The 26522-nt window shown below is 36.2% G+C and overlaps 6 protein-coding genes across 7 annotated transcripts; 5 read left to right on the top strand and 1 right to left on the bottom strand.

The window, feature by feature from the left end:
* The first annotated feature begins 2394 nt into the window (after nt 1-2394).
* LOC131020331 (remorin) lies at nt 2395-3428 on the top strand. The gene is made up of 4 exons (XM_057949069.1): nt 2395-2615; nt 2710-2878; nt 2974-3055; nt 3148-3428. The coding sequence occupies exons 1-4, from the start codon at nt 2462-2464 to the stop codon at nt 3337-3339; spliced, it is 597 nt and encodes a 198-aa protein (XP_057805052.1). The 5' UTR covers nt 2395-2461; the 3' UTR covers nt 3340-3428.
* LOC131020330 (S-adenosylmethionine carrier 1, chloroplastic/mitochondrial) lies at nt 3406-6905 on the bottom strand. The gene is made up of 9 exons (XM_057949067.1): nt 6746-6905; nt 6498-6613; nt 6344-6401; nt 6033-6182; nt 5662-5872; nt 5210-5255; nt 4316-4436; nt 4159-4231; nt 3406-3827 (listed from the first exon to the last, which is right to left on the bottom strand). Exons 1-9 carry the CDS (start codon nt 6822-6824, stop codon nt 3623-3625), a joined length of 1059 nt encoding a protein of 352 aa, XP_057805050.1. The 5' UTR covers nt 6825-6905; the 3' UTR covers nt 3406-3622.
* Nucleotides 6906-7921: 1016 nt separating this feature from the next.
* Nucleotides 7922-11200, top strand: LOC131020329 (ATP synthase subunit gamma, mitochondrial-like). Its single transcript, XM_057949066.1, has 9 exons — nt 7922-8183; nt 9203-9246; nt 9353-9505; nt 9857-9970; nt 10054-10181; nt 10297-10419; nt 10495-10614; nt 10713-10834; nt 10926-11200. The coding sequence occupies exons 1-9, from the start codon at nt 7930-7932 to the stop codon at nt 10993-10995; spliced, it is 1128 nt and encodes a 375-aa protein (XP_057805049.1). The 5' UTR covers nt 7922-7929; the 3' UTR covers nt 10996-11200.
* Nucleotides 11201-12440: 1240 nt separating this feature from the next.
* LOC131020327 (cysteine desulfurase 1, chloroplastic) lies at nt 12441-17394 on the top strand. Its single transcript, XM_057949063.1, has 10 exons — nt 12441-12887; nt 12981-13114; nt 13195-13354; nt 14248-14434; nt 15239-15384; nt 15491-15563; nt 15728-15791; nt 16401-16500; nt 16848-17006; nt 17091-17394. Exons 1-10 carry the CDS (start codon nt 12681-12683, stop codon nt 17259-17261), a joined length of 1401 nt encoding a protein of 466 aa, XP_057805046.1. The 5' UTR covers nt 12441-12680; the 3' UTR covers nt 17262-17394.
* Nucleotides 17395-18353: 959 nt separating this feature from the next.
* On the top strand, nt 18354-21789 carry LOC131020328 (transcription initiation factor TFIID subunit 11). 2 transcript variants are annotated; one of them, XM_057949064.1, is made up of 7 exons: nt 18354-18656; nt 18807-19240; nt 19709-19770; nt 19951-20270; nt 21091-21178; nt 21267-21366; nt 21445-21789. In XM_057949064.1, exons 4-7 carry the CDS (start codon nt 19960-19962, stop codon nt 21570-21572), a joined length of 627 nt encoding a protein of 208 aa, XP_057805047.1. In that variant the 5' UTR covers nt 18354-18656; nt 18807-19240; nt 19709-19770; nt 19951-19959; the 3' UTR covers nt 21573-21789. The 2 variants fall into 2 exon arrangements, with proteins under 2 accessions (XP_057805047.1, XP_057805048.1); XM_057949065.1 differs by lacking the exon at nt 18807-19240 and having other exon boundaries at nt 18363-18656.
* Nucleotides 21790-22303: 514 nt separating this feature from the next.
* Nucleotides 22304-23866, top strand: LOC131020326 (presenilin-like protein At2g29900). The gene has a single exon (XM_057949062.1). The coding sequence runs from the start codon at nt 22559-22561 to the stop codon at nt 23825-23827; it is 1269 nt and encodes a 422-aa protein (XP_057805045.1). The 5' UTR covers nt 22304-22558; the 3' UTR covers nt 23828-23866.
* The last annotated feature ends 2656 nt before the right edge of the window (nt 23867-26522 follow it).

The raw sequence follows: 26522 nt of genomic DNA, 5'->3' as shown, positions 1-26522 counted from the left end.
TTGTCAAACAAATTTCTTATGATTGTGGTCTACGGTAGGGGTGAGCAAAAAGTTTGAAATTAAATAACAATTTTTTTCTTCTTACTTAGAGAAAGAGGGAGCGGTGAAATTTAAAACCTAAAACTTATTATTTATATACAACAGCTCACACTGTTTAAATGTAGACAAATATGTGGAGTAGTATTCCTCAAAAATAATATGTGGAGTAGTAATAACCACAAAAAAAAAGGAAAATAGGAAAAATCGCATAATGATATATAGCATATTAATTTAGGGCATACTTAATGGAAGGAAGTTAAAAGAAAGTTGATGATGTGGGGAAGAATGTGAGGAGAGAGGAGAAGCAGTTTTGCTTGGTGGGAAGTAAGATAGGTGTGGGTCTCATTAAAGGAAAAATCAATAATGTGAGAAAGTACCATTATGGATGCCCTTATGAGTCTATAACTCGCGAAACATATGTCAAAAGCTTTTGAGGCCTTAATCCTAGCCCCTAAATTTCAATTCAATACTTCCTATGTTTAGTAATTAATTACTCTCTCCGTCTCATTTACCTTGACACACTTTTTTTTAATTTATCGTAATTATAATAATATTTTTCAAAAATAGTATGTGGTCTCTACCATCTTTACATATATAAAATAAGTGATCCCTACTCACTTTAGACCGTTAACTCTTTATTCTTAATCTATGTGCCTAAAACAAATGTGTCAAGATAAATGAGACAAATGAATACTATATTAGAACGTCTCATTAGTAATATTTTATATTATTTTTAGTAAAAAAATCAACCATTTAAAATATTATTAACAGCTGGTCAAACTCACTTTGTACACTAACTCACTTAAAATAATTCTCAAATACTTTCCATCAATTCACTTTCTAAACTAACTACATTTTTCTTAATTTTCGTGCCCAAAAATAATGAAACATTACTAATAAGACGGAAAGAATATTTATGAATTTAAAGACAAAACATAAAAAGGCAAACAATGCGTAGTACTCCCATTTGATTTTCATGTGTAAATTTACGGGATGAGATCTAGTGTCCCACAATTTTATATGTGTCACTATGTCCACTCTTATAACTATTATTTTAATAATAATTTTTATAAAAATAAAATTTATTATGATATTATGAATTATACTTAACTTTTATTTCAAAAAATTCTACACCATAACTTTTAATTTATCAACATATTATTAGCTAAAAGTGAAACTAAATGATAAAAATAATAATTATATACCCTAATTAGATGGAATAAACTTTAGCTAATAATCATAAACTTAAATTAAAGTATACAAAGTTGAATTGGGGGAAATGCATATAAGAAAATAAACAAAATTGAAAATGAGATACAAAATGAAACATCACACCGAATCTCAATCCTAAATTTACACCATGTGCATCGTAAGAACCGGCTTCACATTCTCATAATAATAATAATAATAATAATAATAATAATAATAATAATAATAATAATAATACTCAATCCGCCTCACAAAAACATGACATTTGTAAGTGATACGTGTTTTAAGAAATGTTAGATAAAAATGCATTGTGAGTGAAAAATAGATCTCACTTTATGAAAAGCATAGATAAAAAGTAAAGGAATTATGGTGGAGTACCGAGCAAAAATAAAAATATTCAACGCCCAAAATAATAATCAAAAAATCATATTTTAGTGAGACGGAGGGAGTACATCGCAAATATGTTCAGTAAAAGTTACTTAAGATCACAGTTTTTACACCAATAGTATTTGCCTAAAATTATGTAATACAAATAATTAATTTGATGATTCCTTGGAATATGATTTTCGATGTCTTATTACTGAAGAAGAAAATTTGGAAACTAAGACAACAAAGTTAAATAATTATCATTCGGAAGATTTAAAATTAAAAACGTTGATCAACCGAAAGAATAATATTAAAAACGAAAACATGGAGGAGGGGTTTTCAATTTTCATCTTAATTATTCCCAATTAACATCGTAATACTTTTTTTATTCATTAGAATCAAAATTTATTGCGAAATTTGTTTGGGCCGGGTTTAATTTGTACACAACACTGATTATTTAATTTGTGGAATATTATGAATTAATTTAGAAACAAAAGTGGGAAAACTAAGTTTTTGGTAAGCAAAAGGAAGGTGTGCAAATTGCTATAACAATATGCAAAGTTAAGAGCAAAGACGCATGCACAAGAATATGAGAATACTGCAACTACAAGGAATCAGAATATGGTGATCACAAAGCATGCACCAAACCAAGATTTTGTAAAAGCTTCACCTTTTAATTATGTTTAAGCTATCTGTAAAGCAAAAGGATGGAACTCAAAGATTGTAAGAAAAGAAAGAAAAATTCTTTGCTTTTTTACTAGGCATATATATATTGTGCTTGCAGTCTTATGATACCATCTCTACTGTTTACAATAAGTTAAAACAAATTTCATTTCAATCAAATCCAATGATGCGACGCAATTATGAATCCGACGACTCTGATTTTGCTTCCGCAGTTGCTGCTTCTGCACATGCAATACATATACATTCTCTTGGAGAAGTCACACCAAACCCTAAAATTGCAAGACCAAATACCAGAAAACAAGAGCCACAACAAGGAGGTAATTAACATTTTTTTTGCTTTTTGTGTGAATATGAAGATTTTGCAAATGGTTTAAATCACTTCTCTTTTACTCTTTTGGGTGCGTATGAAAGGTTCTATGAGAAAGGCATCTATGAAAGAAACTAGGAGTTCTTCATCTTTTAAGCCTGCCATTTCTATTGCTGATGATAAAAGGCACAAGCAAACTTCAACGATTCTTCGACAACCAGATTCCAAAGCAGATGCTTGGGAGAAGGCCCAAATAGCCAAGATTCGTAAACGGTAAGATTAGTTTTCCTTACTACAGTGACGAAGCTAGGATTTTTGGTTTCAAGCATCGACGCGAATGTTTATCATTTCGTTTAATCTGCGTATAGGTATGAGAATTTGCATAACGAGATTAAAGCCTGGGAAAATGAGAAGAAATTGGGAGAGAAACATCAGATTGAAAGGAAGAAGGTTTTGCTTATTATAGTGACACTGCTGAGTTATAGCTGAAAAATGTAAGCACACAACTTATTAGCGACATAAAATGTATGCTGTTATTGCAGGGAGATTTGGAGCTCAGAAAATCAAAAAACTTGAAACATTACTACAACAAGATAGCCAGGATTGATCATATAGCTCAGGGAACAAGAGCACGGGTCGAGGAGAAACGAAAACACGAAGAATCCATCGTGAAAGATAAAGCTAGAAAAATGAGATCTACAGGAAAAGCTCCTGTGAGCTGCTTCTGCTTCTAACCAGAAATGATTTATGTACATACAGTTTCTAACCCTGAATCCAACAAATATAGTTCAAGAATATTCGAATAGAATGAGACATTCTTTTACCTGCAATGCTAGTTGTTACTGAAAATTCAACTAGAAGACTGATTTGCAGTATCAGCAGATTGATGTAACAGTTTGTTACATGGACATTAAAAAAAAAACCCTCTGTTTCCTGTGTATATACATATTTCTAGCGCCCTTAATTTCGCATACTGAACATTGATGGATTTATTGAATAGAATGTAGGATCAGCGCTTCAGGAAGCCTCTTGCAATGAAGTATTTTTTTTGTCTATTGATATACTAGTTAATCTGTGATGATCCCTAAGAAATTCTACGGCCATGAAAGTGAGAGCTGATGCCGGTATATACCATGCAATTCTGGGGACACTACCTCTGAACATCCCTTTAACTCCTTCAGCATGCCATACCTTATAAACAGTATCCAACCATCCCGTATACCTGAAAAAGTACTTCTATGTCAAGAATATTGTAGTACGAAGGTCTTCACAACTGTTGAACTGGAATATAAAATCGTGCTGTCACATTCAGTGAGATTGAAAGAATATAAAGGTCAAAGGAGAGTAAATATTGAAGCCCAGTTCTCCAGTAGCAATTTCTATCTCACAAGCCCAACAAAGCAGCACAATCAATTGGTGAAAATAAAAGGTATAACTAGTTGCTGAAGAAAGATATTAAAACAAATTGCAATAATTGCTTCCTGAATATAAGATAGTACTTTGCAACCAGTAAGACTTGTCATTCAATAGTGGAGTCAAAACTGTGCTATTACCTAATGGTGGTCCCTTGTACTTGCAATCTGGTTTTAATAACGTCCAGCGGAGTAGTGAGATATGCACTCAAACCTGAACGACAAAAAGAATATCTCAACCATGTAACTTCTTAGAGAGAGAGAGAGAGAGAGATGCTATGGAATTTAAACAGCATACCACCAGCTAGTCCTCCTAATACAAGCCCCTCAAAAGTACTATTAGTATGGAAGTCTGAATTGGGGAAAATTCTACGTCTCCCATATTCTGACATGGTCTTAAAAGCTTCATAGAAAGTAACCTGCAATATGAACACAAATAAATTTAGTGAGCATCATATGATGCAATGAAAGTGAATTTATAAAACGACATAAAAATTGTCCAAAGTTTAATATTTATGGATGCAATGAAAATAGACAAAGAGAAAGATAAAGGTGGATGGTTTCTCTGTACAGAGAGGTAGGCATGATTATAACTTCATTAATGGTGTCAACAATAGATAAGGATATCTCTGGTAGTCCTAATATGATTTTCATCTCTGCAAGAGAACAATATGTCAATATTTAAAAGCAAGAAGAAGGTAACAAGCACAGTGCATTGAACTCCTTTTTCCTAAAACGCTGACACATGATATTGACTTCAAACTTTCAGCAGAGTTTTGCATTTTTTTACAAGGAAAGGTTGATCGGGACATACTTGGAAAAGAGTTTTGAGACATTTATACTGTGAAAATCCTGTGAATAAATAAACTTCTCAGTCAGTTTTTTGAGACAACAAGACCCTAATCATCTTACATTGCCACACATCAACCTTGAATTATCGTTCAATATTGCAATTTTTCTCCAAAAACCATATATGCCAGGCATAAAAAATCCATTAGACAATGATCCATGTTATTTCCATATTCTGTAAAAGTAACTTACTATGGCATTGTGACAGAGAACTAATAGTGCTGTTTGATTCTCATATTTTTAAAAAATGAACATGGCAAGGCCTAGCCCCAGCTGGATGTAAACAAATAGTGCAGCCAATGTATGTGATAATTATCGAAGCCAATCAGAATTTATTTGATACCATAAGTCCAGCAAATGGAACATCTCGTGCAAGTGTGGACCAATATCTGCAACAAAATAATAACATATTAATCTTCAATATACGAAATCAACATTTTCTTCTATATGAACACCATTGAGTGTAGATACAACTTATACAGGTGCAAACGGCAAAAGGTAAAAGCGAGTTACTAATTAATTTCATTAACATCATCGCCAATTAAAAGGTACAGCTGAGTAACACCTTCAAAAACAGTACTATTTTGCTCGGCCAAATAGTATGCGCAGAATAGAATCCTACATCAAGCAAGTATCATCTACTTTGTTTATTCTAATTTCTTCAAGTAGTAGCCAAATTATAATGGAATGCTAGTTTCTTACCCTATGCTCAGCTAAGAATGTTCCAACAGATCATGCTGTAAATGCAAAAACTTTTGAAGACAAATTAATGAGAAAAATAACTCCGGGTCATACCCTGCATATAGTCCCTTTAACCCTTGTTCCTTCCATATTGAACATCCAGCTTGAAACATTCCAGGATAGTAGCCATAAGTGGGCATACCATGTTTTGCCTGAGAAGCTTCTTTTACCAAAACAGAAGTCCAGTACTTCTTAGAGCCCTGAACTTGCATGCGTTGCTTCATCACTTCACAAGGAACGTATATAAAAGAGCCAAGTGTATCCCCTGAACAGCATAATACTTATCGTAAGTCACTTGAGGCAATGCAACTTTTAAAGAATTGGGAAGGGAAAAAGAATCTCAGAAAATGATCAAATGTGCCATAGACGTGCTCAGTGGCCACCACTACACTATATAGGGCAGAGAAAATGTTCAAGAAAACAACCTATTGCTCCAGCTATGAAATGTGCCCAGTGACCGCCAACACCAGGATATGATTCTTCCATCCAATTCTTTGTGGACTCGATGACTCCAAAGTAAGTAGCTCCAGTAGCAAGAGATCCCATTACTCCTGGTGCAATTCCCCTGTACAAGCCTATACAACAATTACAATCTTAACTGGAGTACATAAATAAGATGACACATATCACCAAACAAGAAATCCAGAATTTCATCAAATACACAACTCATACATGAGACGCCATGCTTCTATTTTAAGGAAAACAGGTGGAGCAGAGAAAATGAAAATTTGCTCACCAGCCAAACCATCCATAGCCCAAACGGCTCGGACCATTTGCATTGCACTATTTTGATTCTAAGAGCAACAACAAAAATAATTCGATTTAGAGAATAAACAAATCACGTATCAAAATATATAGACTCGCGTTAATTTCAAATTTAGAAGAATAACCTTGCTTCCGCTGAAAATAGCTTGGCTTTGCATGCGTGTCTTAATTGTGTCAACAGGATGCATCATTCCTTCCCCAAAAGCGCCCGCAATCGCCCCCCATAAGAACTCCCTCCACACTGCAAAATTTCAGTGTGGCAATTAATCAACCACCTCTTGTGATATTTCAAATTAATGTAATTCGTTCATCAAATGCAGAACCGGAATATTTTGCACATCAAACAATCAGTTTGATCTGAAAGTAGCTCTACCAAAGAATTGATTGTGGTTGTTTAAGCTGAGCGTGAGAGGCTTCCCGTTTTCGCAGATGGTGGAGTGGTCGATCGCCATTGGTGGAAGCTCGCTAGGGTTTATGGGTTTCTGGTGTGTTGAGTGAATTTTGAAGAAGGCGGGTTTTTAATCTGGACCTATTTATGGGCCTCAGTTCTCCCACCTCCCACGGTCCCTACAGTTGAATTTTTCAAATCTAGAGAATTATAATATCCCTTTAATATTTGTGACTCTATGGAATTGGAAATACATAAATCTAAAATTATTCTTTATTTAAGAATAACATGAAAAAATAGGATCCGACACTTTCAATAAGGACAATAAATAAATTCTAATTTATTTTATCTCGTACTATCAATTTCCAACATTTTTAAAAATATTTTAAGGTGACTGGGCCTCATCGGATCCCTGGCATCGAGTCAGTTTAAGTTTATTTTATTTTAGAGCATCAAATATATTTTCATAAAATGGATCCACCTAGTAAAATTTAAGGTATTTCAAAAAAAAAAAAACAACTTATGTTGTTAAGTACTAGTTAGTTTGTTATACTGATTTATTAAGCGATCCATTGTATTAGATTTGAAAAGGTAAAACTAGTTGGTTTTGAAGTTTTACCAACTAATGCAATTTATTTTCACAATAGAAAATTGTGTTTTCTAGTATTTGAAGACAATAAATAGGTCAATTTACAATTATATACTTTATTCGAGGAATTGATTGTTGAGCTTTAATAGACTCAATAATAAGAACACTTTAGCATATGTATTGGGCTAATTGCAATTACAGCAGGTTGTTCACTATATTTGACAACGACACAACTAACACTTACTAAATTTATGAAATTTATCGTCATCAGCAAAATTTAATATTGGATATCGATTCTCTGAACTTGTTAAGCTATAATTTCTAATTTCTCAAAGCAAATGTGATTTAAAAAAAAATAAAAAAAAAAATTGACGAATTGGTTGGAAAGAGACCAACAGATTGAGTATTACGTTGCCAATATATGAAAATAATGTTAATTGCAATTTGGGTTAAGCTTATACTTTGAAATGCAATTATTCCTAGCAAATGTAATTCGGCAATAACAAAAGTACTTGTTTGCAATTTTAATTATATTATTATATACATGGACTTCCCTATTTGCCTCTCAATACGACCTCGTATGAGTGGCAATGAAAGTATAAAAGCGCTTGATGCTGCATGTCAGCCTCTGCAGTCGGAATTTACATTTCATTTCATTCTTCATATCCGAGCGGTTGAAGAAATCCAACACAATCTCACATTTCGAAGAAGAATTCGAATCGGTATCACCTCAAAATTCACAATGGCTATGTCTGCATCGAGACGCGAAGGGAGGCGAATCGCCGCCTCCCTCTTCTCACCTCTCACCATTCGCCACTCTCTCGCTTCGTCCGAGTAAGCCGCGATCACCATTTCTCATTGTTTGAATGTGTTTCATCATGATCTTGTATGCATCTGATATTTTTATTTTCTCTTTACTTCTTAATCGTGTTTGGATTGTGTATGCGAGCTGTGTTCTGCTTTCAGACTTTGTGTTTTCATTGACATCTTAATCATTTGGAAGATTTTTATTCAGAATTTAGATATAAAAATTTATCGGGTTATGTGATATCAATAAACAATTTCGAAGTAATAATAGCATTGCCATATTTTACAGCATAAATACACAGTGCCTTTTAATGCTATACATAATACATCGTTTTAAAATGTTTCCTTTTTCCCCTTCTCCATTTGCTAAGATAATGTTTTACGGGACATGCTAAGCAGTTTTCATATAACGTTTTCGATTCTAAGCGAACAACTATGATCAATAAAGGAGGACAAAGAAAAAAAAAATTGCAGACTTACCTACGGATGGGATCAAATACAAACACAAGTAAAACTTTAGTGATATAAGTGAATGATATCAAAACTTGTAATCGTACATGTTAAGCGCGATCTCATGCATAATTAGGTGAAACATTATAGTCACATCTTATTATATAGTTCAATGCCTCAAAAAAAATATTATATAGTTCAAGATTTCAAGGTGCTATTTGGTCACATTACTGATATGCTCACATATTGTATTCGAAGAAACAAGTGTTTTATAAAATTTCTGGGAAAAATAAGGAGTAATTTGACAGACAAATTATGTTTGGATGATCAGGATCCGCCTGACTCAAAAGAATTACTCTTCTGAATATCTAATTTGAGAATTACATTCCCTGTGAGTTTATTAATAGCAAAATGAAGAACTTCATATAGCATGAGGATTTTTTCTGCTTTTCTCATCAAATTGGTTGCATATCATTGCTTTACTTTTTATCTTCTACCATAAAGATTACCTTTATCAATTCTGGAAAATTTTCTTTTCCAATATGTGATAAGTAGTGTTTTTTCTTTTGTGCATCTAAACTGCCATATGTCAACAGGGAGTATGCACTTTCGGGAGTTCGTTCTATTTCAACTCAAGTTGGTATGATTCATTCTTAGTAACTTTGTTGGACATTTACCTTGAATTCCAACTTATCTTGATGTGCTTTCATCTTTTCTGATTTTTATGGTAACCACTGAACATGCAGTCCGCAACCGTATGAAGAGTGTTAAGAATATTCAGAAAATCACAAAAGCAATGAAGATGGTTGCAGCTTCAAAGCTGCGAGCCATCCAATCTAAAGCTGAAAAATCACGTGGACTATGGCAGCCATTCACAGCTCTTCTCGGAGACCTTCCAAGTAGGAATCTAATTAAAATTTCAATATGTTGAAGTAGTTTCTGTTATCTCTGTTTTGTACTTCCAATCCTTATTCTGATCTTCTTTCTGCTTGGTTTGATTGTATAATATTTCTACACATTCTTATCTGGAATTGTTTGTAGTGATCAACTATTTTGTTCGCTTAAAGCATGCACTATCACAACATAAATTTCCTTTATGGTAACTCACTCTCAGTTAGTTGAATCAGGGTTGTTGCATCTATTTTCAGCAGTCTTGTTTTCGTCCATGTTGCATTCTCATGCCCAATAAATTTAATGTCTAGTTTGCACTCTACGTTCACTTACCTCTCCCATGTATTTTGATGCATAAGGTGTTGATGTGAAGAAGAACGTGATTGTCACAATATCTTCAGACAAGGGTCTTTGTGGTGGAATAAATTCTACAGCGGTCAAGATCAGCAGGGGACTTCATAAGTTGAACTTTGGTACACCACAAGCTTCATCATGTCTTTAGCTCTGTGTATTGTAGAGTAAATTGTGAATTAACATTTGTTATTGTGTTCCACAGGTCCTGAAAAAGAGTGTAAATATGTCATTTTGGGAGAGAAAGCCAAGGCCCAGCTCTTGCGGGACTCAAGGCAAGACATTGAGTTATCGATGACAGAGTTGCAGAAAAATCCTCTCAACTACACTCAGGTAGAATTTGTCTATCTACAACTGTGAATATCAATCGCGATTACCACCAAACTTACATCACTTTTATCAATGTTTTGGTTCTAAAATGGAAAATGGAGATGCTCTTGGTTTGCAGGTAGCTATGCTTGCAGATGATATCTTGAAGAATGTGGAGTATGATGCACTAAGGATCGTATACAGCAAGTTCCATTCAGTCGTGTCGTTTTTACCATCAGTTTCAACTGTACTATCTCCCGAGGTGAATGATTAGCTGAAGCTACCACCATTTTTCAGTCACATAAACTTTATAGTGAATGATCTGATGCTGGTGTAGCTTGTTGAGAGAGAAGCTGAAGCTGGGGGGAAACTCGTGGAACTTGATTCCTATGAATTTGAAGGTGCTGAGACAAAGTCCGAGGTGCTTCAAAATCTCACCGAGTTCCAGTTTTCCTGCGTATGTTGTTTGACCTTTCTTTCCATTTTCGTATACCTGGAAATACTGATCAGAGATGAGCTTGTCCTAATACTGAAGGTTTTGATGGATGTGTGCAGGTGATGTTCAATGCAGCGTTGGAAAATGCTTGCAGCGAGCAGGGTGCGAGAATGTCAGCCATGGATAGCTCGAGCAGGAATGCAGGAGAGATGCTCGATAGACTAACGCTCACTTATAACAGGTTTGGTTTTTAATTTGTTGTTTGGAATTGGAGAATAAAGAAAGGGAAGTGATGAAAATTGTTGATGTTTTATATATGTTGGATTTTGCAGAACTCGTCAAGCATCCATCACTACTGAATTGATAGAGATCATATCTGGAGCATCAGCGCTGGAGGGTTGATCGAAGAAGATATATATGAGTTCAAGATAAAGCATTATTTTGATTGTTGGATAATAATCTGCTATGCTAATTCATGCAGAGATAGCAGCTTACTTTCTCCTTCTGCTGAGAAATCCCGCCGACGGTGTGACAGTTTTTTAATAAATGTTTTGTGTACACAAAGATGTTAAAGCACAGTTTGATGAATCTCACGGTTTTTATTTAACGATATAGTAGCACAATTTTCTGGTCTTAGATCTTTATTTATTTAGTTTAGACCTATTGTAGTTTAGGACGTTAATATTAATTTACATGTCACTTTATACACATAAATTTGAATATTTTTCTCTTCTTATTTTTATAACATTTACAATTTCACATTTTTGACTTCTTATAAAATTTCGTCAAATGAAAACTAATATAACAAGATACTTTTATATCCTAATCAAAAATTAATATTGAATTCATAAAAACAGTTGAGATTAATATAATTTCTCAAAAATTCATAAAATTTGAATTCAAAAATTAATATTGAATTAATACTTTTATATCCTAATCAAAAATTTTTGACTTCTGGTGTAATGATCTGGAAGTCGAGTTTTCCATCTTGGCTTTCGGATATTGCTCGTCGTGATTTAATATAAATGCTTTTCTTCCCTTTCAAAAAAAAAATATAATTTCAAACGTATCACCTATTTAATTTGATCAAATTAAATTAATTAAAAAAAATTATATAAACTATTTCATATATTACAAATTTACAATCATAAAAATAATATAAAACGATTATAAATTACAACATAAAGTGATACACGTGGAAATTTGATAGGTTACGCCCTAGTATTTGCATAGTATATTGTATTCGATTAATTACATCTATGATATTGGCGGCTATTGTTTGAGGCAATTGTTATGAGAAATGGGAGGCAGTTTGAGGCAACAATACTTGAGCAAACAAATTAATTCTTCAAAAATGGGGGCTATGAACGGAGAAATGGGGGAAGGGAGGCTATGAATTCTTCAATAGGAAATGGGGGAACGGACAAATGGGGGAAGGGAGGCTATGAATTCTTTAACATGAAATGGGGTTATAAAATTGAAGTGATAATTAATTTAAAGTTTAATAAAATTTGGGGGCTATAAAATATAGGGTAGAATAGTAAATTCTTAATTAATTGTTATTAATATTTTAAAAGAGGAGCTATAAGGAGTAAAATGAGGGCTATGAATAGAACCACCCTTTCATTTATTCCCCCGCAAAAATACGAAGATCACGATTTATGATACCATAAAACACTATGAGAAATTCAGAATTATAGATATTTAACTAAATCTAAATATTTTTATTAAAAAAAAAAACTAAATCTAAAATATTTAGGCGATGTGACAGATATAATACTTCTTACTTTTTCTTGATAAATTGTGACAGATATAATACTTATCAACATCTAAATTATACGCAATAATTAATTCAAAAGTAACACTAAATATTCAGCGAAAGAAATTGCAGTTTAGTCCGTTCAATTTCACCAATTCCCGATTCTAATCAAACGAACAGAGCCAATTGCGAAGAATATGAATAAATTGTGGGTGTAATAATAAAAAGTAAGAAGTAGAAAAGCAGCACATGTCGCGGAAGTCAGTTGTGGTGCTAAGCTAACTGTGTTAACTGGTAGCAGCGCTTCTTGGACTTTTGAGCGGCGGCGATGATTATATCAATGGAGGCCGTCGTCCTCAAACTCCCGCCCTCTCTCCGCACCATCAAGCCCAACCCTAACCGCACCAACCGCACTCTCCGCACCGCACCCTTCGCTTCCTCCGCCGCCGCTCCGGCTCCTCTTTCAACCGACCCGCAGCTCAGCCCGGGATCCCTCGCGCACCTCACCCGACCCGATTTCCCCATCCTCCACCAGGCACACCTCCACTTCCACTCTCTCCAAATTCCCCCCCTAATTTATCTATACGTTGTTTTGATTTTTGTGTGGGAATTATTTTTTATTGTGCAGGAGGTGAATGGGAAGAGGCTGGTGTATTTGGATAACGCCGCCACGTCGCAGAAGCCGGCGGCGGTGGTGAACGCCCTGCGCAATTATTACGAATCGTATAATTCGAACGTTCATCGCGGAATTCATTATCTGAGGTGATTTTTTTTGGAGGCGGAGGAAAATTTGTGTGATTGTTTGGGTATTTCAGTTGATTTATTTTGGTGGTGTTGTGTAGTGCGAAGGCGACGGATGAATATGAGCTGGCGAGGCAGAAGGTGGCGAATTTTATAAACGCATCCGAGTGTAGAGAGATTGTGTTTACGAGAAATGCTACTGAGGCAATCAACTTGGTGGCTTATAGTTGGGGTCTTTCGAATCTCAAGGAGGGAGATGAGGTATAGAATTTCCTTCTGCAACTATGTCCTTTTCATATTTGCTTCTAATTCAGCACGTTGATGATTGTGAGTTTGAGTTGATTTAGATGGCTGCGTCACTGAAAGTTTATCTTGTATTTTTGTGATTATAGATAGGAACTGACTGCTGTATTTCTACATGCCAGAATTTGTTGCTTTTTACTTTATTTAGGTATGCATGTTGATTGAGCCTCTTACAGCCTTATCACTTTTGAAAATTTCCACTTACTCTGCAATTACAAGTTTACTGAAATATTTCATGAAGAAAAGCACACAGCTTGCACGAACTATATCCGACCTAGTTATCTTGATTTTTTATCATAGTTTAGGCATGAGTAACAGCATGCACTTTTAAGAACTAATGCTTATTTAAACGTGGCATTGTGGGCAGTTAAGGTAGCTTGCCTATGCTCTTAGTATTGACAAAGATTTAAATTTCTCATCTCAATGCCATGAACTATCATTTGAGAAAAATGGTAAGCTCAGGCTGTATTATAGGCGCTGCTGCAACTTTCATGTATGTGTAGTACTTGAGACTTACTCATTTCAATAGATAAATTGAGATTGTCATGGATGTAGGGGTAAATAATTTGTTTATTATCATGGAGGCCATCCGGGCTGTCTAAAAAATAATAAAGTATTGATCCTTGTGGGTTTTTAGGACTGTTCCTCATTTTCTGTTTGCAATGAATGTAAACATGAGAATGATGGAATAAGGGCAAGTATGATGCACTGCTAAAGTATCTTGAAATGTTGCAATGCATTAGCCTGTTTTTCTCTTTGCTCATACTCTTTCTTTCTTTTTTAAATCCTGACCTTTTTATTTCTTTGCTATGAGTTAGACTAGCTAATAAAAAATGATTCATAACTTTCAGGTTATACTTACCATCGCTGAACATCACAGTGCTATTGTTCCTTGGCAATTTGTAGCTCAAAAGACTGGTGCAGTATTGAAGTTTGTAAATTTAGGAGACGATGAAGTTCCAGATGTAGAAAAACTAAGAGAAATGATCTCGAAACGGGCAAAACTTGTCGTTGTTCATCATGTCTCCAATGTGCTAGGTAAGTGAACTGCTACCATGTGAAGAGGGATGAATAACTGTGGACTGTGATGTGGAGCTTATTTAGCTAATACTTATAATTTATTTCCTGGACTCCACAATTTTTTTCCACAGTTCATGGAATTTTTTGGACTTTATGACCTCGCTATGCATAAAGAGACCAACTTTAATTGGTTTGATGACCTTGTTCATTGTCTGCGTGATCTTGATCTGCTTATGGTGTCATTTTTATTGTGGATGTACATTAGATCTTTAATATTAATGCACAGCTGTTCGTTTGCTTGCTAATGTAGGATTCTGCACAGTAAAGAAAATTTTGTGTCTTCCCATATTATGAAATATACATAGAGAAGCAAGATGATATGTGAGTTTTATTTTCTGACAAAAGCAACTTTTCTGGTCTCCTTGATTTCTGGTCCTGTATTAAAAATTCCATTCGGTCACCTAGGATAAGCTCCTCGCTTTTATTCCTTGGAGTCAATCTGGCATAATGAAACCAAGACCAGATTTTGTAGATGTTTGCTTCTGGCCATTTTTCATTACTTAAAATATGGTATAAGGTTTACTTTGTCAAGAAGCTAGTTCTGTGTGTGCGTGTGTTGGCCTAGCGGTAAGTGGTTAATGCCCAAAGCTTGAGGTCCTAGGTTCGAGTCCACCACCGTGCGGTCTTTAAATTTCTTTATTTACTTGTGTAATTTATCAAAAAAAAAGTAGCTAGTTCTGTTCAAGTCTTTAAGAGCCCCAATAACAGTTTCTTGTGCATGACAAGTGGTCCTATTTCTTTTATCTTCCGCCTTCCCTACAGCTTCTGTTCTTCCAATTGATCAAGTGGTAAGCTGGGCTCATAATGTTGGAGCCAAAGTGCTTGTTGATGCTTGTCAAAGTGTTCCTCATATGGTGGTTGATGTGAGAAGCCTTGATGCTGATTTTCTGGTTGCATCTTCCCATAAGGTGAAGTCCTTTCCATCTGCATTATGATTTAAGTCTGTATCTATTTCTGTTAGCTCTCAAGTCTTGTAAGTCAGTGTTTGAAAGTGAAGAATTAATCATGCTTCAGATGTGTGGGCCTACAGGCATTGGGTTCTTATATGGTAAAAGTGAGCTCTTGTCTTCCATGCCTCCTTTCTTAGGTGAGTTATCCTTTTCCCTCTCCTGTGAGTAGCCATGTTTGTTTTATTTCACTTTTGAATATGAAATAGCTTTGTAATTCCTATTATGATTGCTGAGTCGTGAATTTCTGGTTTTTAGTATTTTCAGAGTTTGTCTCTTTAAACCTCTATGACATTATTCTCAGGTGGTGGTGAAATGATATCAGATGTATATTTGGATCACTCAACCTATGCTGAACCTCCATCTAGGTGAGTGTCTTACGTGCGATAGATCAATATTAGTTGTAAGAATTGTGCAACAAGTGCAACATGACTTGGCTTCCGTGATATGAACAAGCACTTTTTGGCATTGATTTAGTATTTGGGTGAAGTTACGCTTGGGTAATACCAAAATGGATAACTATTTGTTGCTTGTCTAGACTCCATAAGGAAAAAGTTAATTTTGTAAACTTGATAGGAAACATTAATAGGAAATAATTCTCAGATTTGCACAATAGCAAATGCATCGATATTCGAATTATCCAATGTGTAACATGATAATATGAAAGATTACTTTGAAAATCTTTGCCACCAATATACAACACCATTTCATTTCTGCACTTAAATCAGTCCTTTTACCCTCTCAGTTTCAGGTAGTGCCTATTTTGATGCTTCACTAATATAAGTCCAAATCTCCATGTTAAGGCTATATATTCTACTGTGAGTTGGGTAGAAACTCCAATCTATGTTTTACCATTAAATGTCCAATTTGTTAAATTATACGGAGTATTAATTTTTGAATGAATTTCTAGATGTTCTATTTTGTTCGGGTCGACCTTAATCATTGTTTTCAACATAAATTACTTCCCAATGTAACAGATTTGAAGCTGGAACTCCTGCTATTGGGGAAGCCATTGGATTGGGGGCCGCAATCGATTATCTGTCAACCATTGGGATGCAAAAGATTCATGAATATGAGGTAAAAGTGTGCATTTTTTTCCGTCACCTTGCTGACTTTAGTTGTTTCGTTCTCACAAGTGGAAGCTACTCGTACTGGAATACTTTCTTCTCTGATTGAGCTCTTTCAAGTCACTTATTTGCACATCCTTTATCACATTATCCAGGTCGTAAGACTCGCTAGTAATATTTGACCACATGAGTGCTTATCCATGTCTATTAGCTGTATTTGTGAGCCACACGTCGATTCCACAGTAGAGTATTGTTTTTTTTTTTTCATTTCAAGTTGATCTTGTCTTGAAGATTACTCAGACCCAAAAGTAAGCATCATCAACAACGAGCACTAAGTTTTTCTTTTGCCCTTTGCAGGTAGAGCTAGCGAATTATCTCTATGATCGACTGAGCTCAGTACCTAGTGTCCGCGTCTATGGCCCAAAACCTTCTAGAAGTGTGACCAGAGCAGCACTATGCTCTTTCAATGTGGAAGATGTTCATCCAACCGATATTGCAACTTTTCTTGACCAACAGGTACAGATACTGTAAACTGTCGTGTTTCGTCTCTCCAGCAGCATATATATCCATTCTACTACCTTGTATTTTGTTTTTCTCCAGCATGGCGTTGCGATTCGATCAGGTCACCACTGTGCTCAGCCCCTTCATCGGTACTTGGGGGTGAATGCGAGCGCCCGCGCCAGCCTTCATTTCTACAACACAAAGGAGGATGTGGATGACTTCATTGATGCCCTCTCCGACACCATCAACTTTTTTGCATCTTTCAAGTAGGATAAAATGGTGTGATAGAAGAAGACTGCTGTGAATTATGTTGAAAATAACAAGTTTATGTATCAAAATAACATGAAAATTTGGTGAAACTATTGTGTTATATGGAATTATGGAAACCGGAATTTGGGTCAAAGTTTAATACTAGCTTTCATTCAATTGTTTATCGCTACCAATTTAAGCTGCGGTTTCAAAAGCGTCATGAATCTACAGTTGGTTGTCACATTATGATGGCACTATAAAGTTGCACAAGTAATGAAACTCTATCTATATATATAGACAGAAACAAGAGCCGGTCTAATAAGTTGCATAAGTAAAGCAACAAATTTTAATATAAAGCTTCATGAATCTACATTAGACTTTTTATATCATATGATTCTCATAAAAGTTTGTATTTTTTGCCATTTTAATACTGCCAAGAGTGTATATTTTTGTTTTTTTGGACATCTTCTTTCACTAATAAAAATGGATTCTTTTTCCATTAATAATACACCCATTTAATATTTATTTTCTTCTTCTATTAATAACACTCATCTTTTTTATTTTGAAAAATAAGAAAAAATATACTTCATCCGTCCTTATAAAAAGTAACCACTTATAAATAATATGGATTTTAAAAAGTAGTTGAAAGTGTAATGTTTTGTGAGTGGAGTAAGGATCTGTGAGTGAAAATCATACAAAAAATAAATTGAATACTACATTTTATGAGGACGAACGAAAATGACAATTGAATACTGTATATTTTATGATAACTCAGAGAGTAATAAAAATTGAGTACAAGGGGTACTCAAACCCTTACAACAAAAGTTTAACAAAATGATCACCTAAATTAAGACGGTAAGCAAGCAAGCGGGTAAGGGTGAGCAGACCCAAACCAAACTAGCCGAACCCACCTGGATCGATGGGTTCGTCCGAACCGGACCGACCCAGGACACATGTATGTCAGATTTGTAGGACTGAATTTTCATCGCGTCGGTTCTGGTCGAACCCGAACCGACCTATATATTTATAAATTAATTATTTAATTTATATATTTAATATTTATAATAATATTAATAAAATTTAAATTCAAATTTCTAATTCTAACCCTAAGTCAAGTGTAAACTAAAGTCTGGAACTTTGAAACTAAAAATTGTTATTTGCAAAAACTGAAGCCTTCCCTCCCTACGTCTCTAACCCTAGCCGCCGCTGCCAGCCACCCCACCTGCACCGGACCGGACCGCTGCCCAGCACCGGACGGACCCGACTCGGCGACTCCAGCCCCGCGACTCCCGCGAAGCCCCCTCTCTGTCTCCACTCTCGCCAGTCGAGTATTAGACAGTCGCGCCGCGCCCGCAGCAGGCACCCTCGCCGCCTCTTCCAACAGCCGACGACCGACGCTCGCCGCGACCTCCTCCGGTAAGAATCGTAAAGCTTGAAATTTAATGTGAACGACGTCATTGTTGGATTGATTATAGGGTTTTCTCTGCTGCGTCATTGTTGAAATTTAATGGTGAACGATGATTTTATAGAGTTATGTCCTGAAGTGTTCTTTGCTGCTCTGTATAGTGTTAAGCATTGTGAAGAACGATCATGCACACTTTTGATTGACGAAGATTTTACCTATAAAATTACATTTTTTTAAGTTGGTTCCGTCGTCGCCCCCAAAACACTTTCTAAAACAGAAACCTCTGCCCCTCTCCGCCTCCCTTGCCTTCCTAAGATCCAGCGTCTCTTCGCCGTTGACCACCCTCATCTCTCTATCCAATTTCTCTCCCTATCTCTCACTTCTCTCGGCCGTCCGTTGAGAAATCGCCGTCACCACCGCTGTCCGCCTCGGAGCCTCCGTCCCAGCGCTGCAAGTAGCAGTGCACGACTGCACCGCTCCGCGGCCCTCGCCTAGCCTTCCTTGCCGCCCCGCCCCTCCTCCTTCAGCCTCAGCGCCTCCATCCGCCGACTCTGCAGTAGAAGCAGTTTCCAACGCCCAATTTTTGGTATTGCAGGTAAGCCGGCAGTCTATTAGTCTGTTTTAGAAGTTCGACTTTTGATTATTTTTTTTTGCTGTAAATTAGGGCAAAATTGTTACTCTTTCTAGAATAAACCTGCCTTCGATGAATGATATAGATGTGCTGTCTTGTAATCTGAGCCTCGATATTCAAAGTGATGTCACCTGATCTTAGCCTTTCTTGAAGTATTGATATATATATATATATACACACATCAATCTATCTAGCCATTGCTTTGGTTTACGGTGGACGATATCGCTATCATCTACCGGGCATGATATGTCTCTCATGGAACCTTCAAAGTATGCTCTTTATATTATACAAATTTGTTTCCTATGCACCCAATTATCCCATGACTTATATTTGACCTTTGAAGACTGTATATGGAGTAGTATTTAGAGTGGATTATGCTCACCTGTCCCATATCTTCTTAGACATGAGCTTCTTCTTTTCATGCTTCTGCAGTTTCCAGATTAGTGAGAGGGGGAAAGAAACAAAATCTGTAGTGGAAACCAAAATAAATCCAGGTATGATGCTGCCGTACATTTTTCCTCTGCGATAACCTCTCTTAAATTTGTGAAACTGGGTGTTATCGAGACTCTGGACATAAAGAAATTGTGATTCCATTTGTGTCTTGCCTGCTCTTTTGCTATTATATCAGTTGAAGGCTTCATAAGTTTTGAGGATCTATAGAAAACCATTTATAGGTAACTAATATGAAGAAGTCCAAGGATCCATTTGAGATTGCTTTCGAGGAGCAAGAGGAATCACCACCAGAATCCCCTGTGGGTCTTGATGAGAATGAATCACAAGCTGCAGCTGGCCCCAGTGGTGGGGATCCAGACATGAATGCTAATGTTCTTGCTGCTGATCCATCAACTGCAGCTGCTGGGTCAGTTCCCGCGGGGACAGTTGGCCAAATTGGCAAGAATAAAGAGGATGATGACGACGAAGAAGAAGAGAACATGGATGTTGAGCTTGGCAAGCTTCGACCTAGTGGTGACCCTACAAAAACAGCTAAGATGCAGTAAGTTGACTAATTTATTTTAATGAGCCTCTACAGAGTCTTACATGAGTATTATGTTATTCTCCAGAAACCTGCTTAAAGTTTGCACATTTTCCAATGTTAGTTTTGTTAGCAATGCCATCTGAATAGTAATTACTGGGGGTTTCTCACGGAAACTGTTTCGTCGAAAGAAATATCTATGTTCTTATTTAGTGGTTGATCCTTATATTTGAGATATGCAAGTATGCTGAGAAGTCGACAACCCTTGACTTCCGTTTGTGGAGATTTTTTTATCTAACTTTTACTGAAAGTGTATATACCTTGTTGCATAAGCTACACGAGGACCATTTTAGACACAAACTAAGTGTTTCTGATAAAGTTGCAAGTGCTACTGCAAATGGAATTTGATAATTATTTTCCCTTGGGAATCTGGGATTGATTGGATACAAATTGCAAAGTGAAATTTTCTGAAATTTCCATAAGATTATCTGAAAATTGATAATTAAAAATATTTTCTTGCTTTGGTCAATTTTTTATAATACTGTTTGGCAAAGAAATATTAAAACTGTATTCATACTCCTTCAGTACTGTTTATTTATCTTACTGTACACTACTCTTCTCCGCTCCATATTTACCCATCTCACACAATGTAGAAAATGGTCCCTTATTCTGCTCATAAGTTCTTGATAAGCATTAAATAATTGATGTTCTTATTGTCAAAGAAGATGCAAGTATTGGTTTCTCTCTATACGGGACATGTATATTTTCTGTCAAACCTAAATATGCTTTATTCCTTATCTTTCTCAGTTTATAAGATCATCTAACATAATCTCTTCTTTAGGGAGATTTTGTCTCATTTTACAGAGGAGCAAATGAGTAGGTATGAATCGTTTCGAAGATCTGGATTTCAGAAAGCTAACATGAAAAGGGTAGGCTGATTCATGGTGCATCTCTTTTCTCATGAGATAATAATTTTACTTGTCCGAGATTTGATCTGATTATACTTCTTAAATTCAGTTATTAACAAACATGACTGGAAGTGCTAAGATCACGCAACCTATGACTATTGTGGTATCTGGAATAGCAAAAATGTTTGTCGGGGAGCTTGTAGAAACAGGTATAATAGCTTGTTCTCAGTAATACTGCTTTAAATTCTCTCCATCTCTATCTCTCATTTTTAGAATTATGGTTGCAGCCAGAGTAGTGATGGCAGAGAGAAGGGATACAGGACCAATCAGGCCGTGCCACATGAGAGAAGCATATCGAAGACTAAAACTCGATGGCAAAATCCCTAAGAGATCGGTACCCAGGCTTTTCCGATGAAAGCAGCACCAATACCCTCACTCTCCTTGTCAAGAAATACTTCATTCCTCCTCAAAATTTCCAGTCTAGTGTCGTCAAGAATGTGTATGATTTCGCTTGATAATGTCTCAGAGATTGTGTTAGCAAGATATATAGTGGAATATATTGAAACGTGGAAACATGAATTCTGTGTATCGCTTTGATATGTTATTCATTGTAATCATCTGCAGTTTGTTTATTACTTCCCATAACATTTTTGCAACTGCTTTAACAGCAATATCCTGATTTAATTTCCTGAGTTCGAGACTCATTAAACACAGAAAGCAGGTACTAGTGAGGGCATTTTACCTTGGGTGATTGAATAGATATTAAAAAAGGCTAATTGAACTCGTTTGATCATTTGATTATTTATTCAATTAGTATATTTTATCTATCTAAAAAAGTAAACACCCTGTAAATAGCATAATTGGGATTTAAAAGACATGTGTGATGGCTGTAGTTCTTTCTCCTGCCATAATACTCTCAATTTGCACCAGAATCTTGTATACTTTGGATTCAGAGAGGATACACAATAAGCCTAATAGTACAATTTAACTTAGTTTAATTCGTTTATATGTTCATTTATATAAAACGAATTCAAACATAAATTAGAATAATACTAGTACTTATGAAAAGTCAGTAGTAATTTGTTTCATTTCAGTAGTAGTAATTTTTTAATTTGGGTTTATGAGAGGAAAAGATACTTTCACATTTTTTGGGATTGTAGTTATAAGTTTTAAAGTAAAATAAAGAAAACCCACTTATTTATCATGTTTGTCGTCGGAGATTAAATAAACTTGTAATGGAGAATCTCGAGACGAACATGAAGCAGCTCGATCTATTTATCTCGAGACGCAATTCACAAGAATGACGCGTTTGGGGCTCAATAAAATCTGCTAAAATTTCCGGAAATCGACGCTTCATCAGTCTTCACTCCCCCCCCAGAATCCAACAATTCTCGATCCAAAATGGAGCAAAATGCCAAACCCAAAACAATCCTCGAAACATGCGGCGAAGAAATCATCAGAATCATAACCCCAGTTTCAATATGTATGCTGTTGGTGGTAATTCTCGTCTCTATCCTTAACGAGGGTTCCTCCTTGGACGACAGCCTCTCATTTGCAACCATGGCCACCATGGCCTACAACGAGAGCAGCTCAGATTCTATATGGGACAAGCTCAAAGGCGCTCTCTTGAACTCTCTCGTATTCGTTGCCGTTGTGACGGTCGCCACTTTCCTGTTAGTGCTCCTCTTCTACTTCAGATGCACTAAATTCTTGAAATACTACATGGGTTTCTCTTCTCTCCTCGTTCTGGGCTTCATGGGGGGTGAGATTGCCCTTTTCTTGATTAAAGTTTCAAGCTTTCCGATTGATTGCGTTACTTTTGCGGTCGCCTTGTATAATTTCACTGTTGTTGGTGTTATGGCTGTGTTCATGTCCAAAATGGCTATTTTTGTGACTCAAGCTTACTTGGTTGTCATTGGGATGTTGGTTGCTTATTGGTTTACCCTATTGCCCGAGTGGACGACGTGGGCGCTCTTGGTTGCTATGTCCTTGTATGATCTAGCCGCAGTTTTGTTGCCTGGCGGGCCGTTGAGGCTCTTGGTGGAGCTTGCTATGTCTAGGGATGAAGATATCCCTGCTCTTGTTTATGAGGCACGACCGGTCATTAGTGATGCTGGTTTGAGTGATGGTGTGGTGAGGAGAAGGGTTTGGAGAGAAGGAAGGGGTGATTTTGATGAAGATCAAAGGCTTAGGTCTGATCTTGTTTCTGATTCTAGTTTGAGGACTTACTTATATGGTGAGAGTGAGAGTGAGAGGACTATTGTTGATGCTGAAGAGGGAAGGGCATTGGGAGGGAATTCTGAGCTTGCTGCTCCTCTCATACAACATATTAATATTAGAATTTCGGACAATGCTGTTTCGAATGAAAATTTGGCGCTTGAAGGAATTGGCTTGGGATCCTCTGGTGCGATCAAGCTTGGACTTGGCGATTTTATCTTTTACAGTGTTTTAGTTGGAAGAGCTGCTATGTATGATTTCATGACAGTGTATGCGTGCTACCTTGCTGTCATAGCTGGTCTTGGTATAACCCTGATGCTCCTTGCATTTTATCGAAAGGCTTTACCTGCACTTCCTTTCTCTGTCCTACTAGGCGTGTTGTTTTATTTATTGACCAGGCTGTTGCTTGAAACTTTTGTTGTACAATGTTCTATGAACCTATTGATGTTTTAGATTTATGAGACATTATCTATGATATTTATTCGTATTCAATTTGGAACTGTTGCTTGTTGCTTCTGTAATTCCTTGCATAAGCTGAAGTGAAGTCACCTTGATTGCATGTCAGGCGGTCAGCATCCTCACTATGAGTTTACCTAGATACACCGGCTTATATGTTATTGGAAACAAGCTGAGATTCCTTAGTAAGACTAGTGGCAGGTTGTCTTATCATTTCTCCCCTTTTTGTGGCATTATTATGTTATTTATAGCTAGAAGCTTAGTAAGACTAGTGGCAGGTTGTCTTATCATTTCTCCCCTTTTTGTGGCATTATTATGTTATTTATAGCTAGAAGTGTGACTGGGGAAGATTGAAGAACGTAGATGTCATGAACTAGAACAAGATCATAATTGTAATGACGATGCCTAATGGTAAACACCTCTGATAATCTCCTGAGGTAGCATTTTTGGGCCTTACGGCTGCATTATTTAAATAAACTAGTCACAGATACATTGCATAGAAGTATCTATGATAGATTGCTTAGACAAGACTGAAAACTACTCAGGAATTGATGGTGTCGTTTCAAAACTGAATCATGGATTACCACCAATCCAGGAACTAGCAGAAATATCCAAATTCGCGTTTTCCTCTGTTTAGATACTGTTATATGAGAGAATTTTTAATTCTGTGTCCTCCACCAGGCTTGTTTTCCCCTCTTGAGAATTCATTTGCAATTTACCCAAGAGCATCTGTATATCGTGGACATCAGCTGTTAGTCTGTTACAAGATAGCCATATGTTTAGTTGAAGGAGGAACAAATGTGAAGTTACAAGAACGTGGAAATCTTTTCATCGTGGAGAGATGGAATTCCTCTTTTTCAAAACTCTAACTAAGCGCTGCTTGAATTTTCTTTACCTTTACACAAATACTATATTATAGGGCCTGTGACTGGATGCAAGCTATCTTGGCAGATGCCAAGGCGCAACACCAAGCACCATTGGGATCTCAATATTCAAAACACTTGATTTATTTTCTAGTAGTGGCTACTTGATTTAACCTATCTTCAGAAGTTCTATAAAGACGCACATTGATTCACACAGCTGCAGGCTAAATTTATTTCAGAAAGTGACCATGTATAAGTGTAAGGCCATTTCTAACGCAGTGAACACTAAGATGCCCTCTTTTCACTTTGCTGATTGACCAGTGAACGCTTCTATTGTTTCTTATTTTCAAGCCTTATCCTCCTTTTGCACGGGTACAGCATTTATGTGCTGTTTTTAACTGCTTGTATACTGCGTCTGCATCAACTACATCCAAGTATTTTTAGCAGCATAGTTTGCATACTTTTCCACTGGTAATTTTATTGCATTAAATGCTACCCTTCAGGAAATGTTATTATTACCCTTCATATGGTTGGGGCACTTCTAGCACTAACTACCCTTCAGGAAATGTTATTAATACCTTTTTAGCATTAAATGTTATGAAAAGTTCAATGTGCACTAAGGGCCAGTGGTGTTGTCCACATCGAGCATAGTACTATTTTTGAGCTTGTCAAGATACATGAATCTCAAGAAAATTGATAACTTTTGTATCTGAATGCACCTCTTCTGAAGATGGAAAGATGCACTGTAGTTTGAGAATATATGATCCATTTCTCTTGTTTACTTTGCTGGTGTTTAAGAATATGTGTTTCTGTCATTAAAGTATACAGTTTCTGTACTAAAATTTATTGTTAAAGAGTACCATATGTGCATTTAGCATATTTAGGTACGATTTATACTTAGCTCGGGTTTTGTCATTATAAAGGACCAGCTCTATTACCAGGGAGCTGAGATACAAGGAGTTTTGTGGTCCCAAGCACATAGTCTTCCCAAATTGTATGGTGGTAATATCTTATATACCGCATAACATTTATTTCCACATTCTTCCTATAGTCGATGGGCATTCTAAGTCCTAGCTGATGTTGGTGAAATGAGGAAACATATGATGACATTCAAACTAGTAGCATAATGCTCTGATTTTTATGGTCAACAGTCCTCTTTGCTATATCTTCCTCGACATTGAAATGAAACGGTCAATCTAGGACAATGTTTTCAGAATCACGAAATGTTGGATCACTCTCACCCATCCATGAATTAGTTTGACATACATTCAATGTCTTTTGGAAGTTTTCTGGTGATATTAATGTGCATTGAATATAGTATCTTTTGTCACACATGCTCCAAAAAGCTTCAGGACCGGTGGGATTGCTTCTAGACACGGTACGGCACTTCTAGACTCTTTTTAGTTGAAGGGATATTTCATATTTTCTGCATACTCTTCCTAATGGCTCCTTTTTTTATTATTATTGAATCTCAATATTGCAGAAGCATGATAATTTTGACACGGCGATGGACGGGCTGAAGTATGGTACGGGAACAATCCAATTTGAAATAACTAGGAATGAGTATTTTGTTACTTTTGCTTGCTTCTAGATTTCTGTTAGGACGTTAATCGACATGCTAATACATCTTACCTTGGACTCATAACTTGATACGGCAAGGAAATGGTAAATGGGATCAGGCACTTAAATTTGATTCTGATGGTTTCTCTGCTATGTTGGAAGAGTGAGATTCTCCACTTTTTTTCGACGAATTCTGTTTTTAAACACATGACAGATAAAATAATACATATTGCAGACTTGATTGGCAATGGAGCAGAATGCTAGTCAGA

The sequence above is a fragment of the Salvia miltiorrhiza genome, chromosome 4 (assembly GCF_028751815.1).
Source record: "Salvia miltiorrhiza cultivar Shanhuang (shh) chromosome 4, IMPLAD_Smil_shh, whole genome shotgun sequence".
Classification (NCBI taxonomy): Eukaryota; Viridiplantae; Streptophyta; class Magnoliopsida; order Lamiales; family Lamiaceae; genus Salvia; species Salvia miltiorrhiza.
Note: the sequence above shows the minus strand (reverse complement) of the source record. Positions and strands in the feature narration are given on the sequence as shown.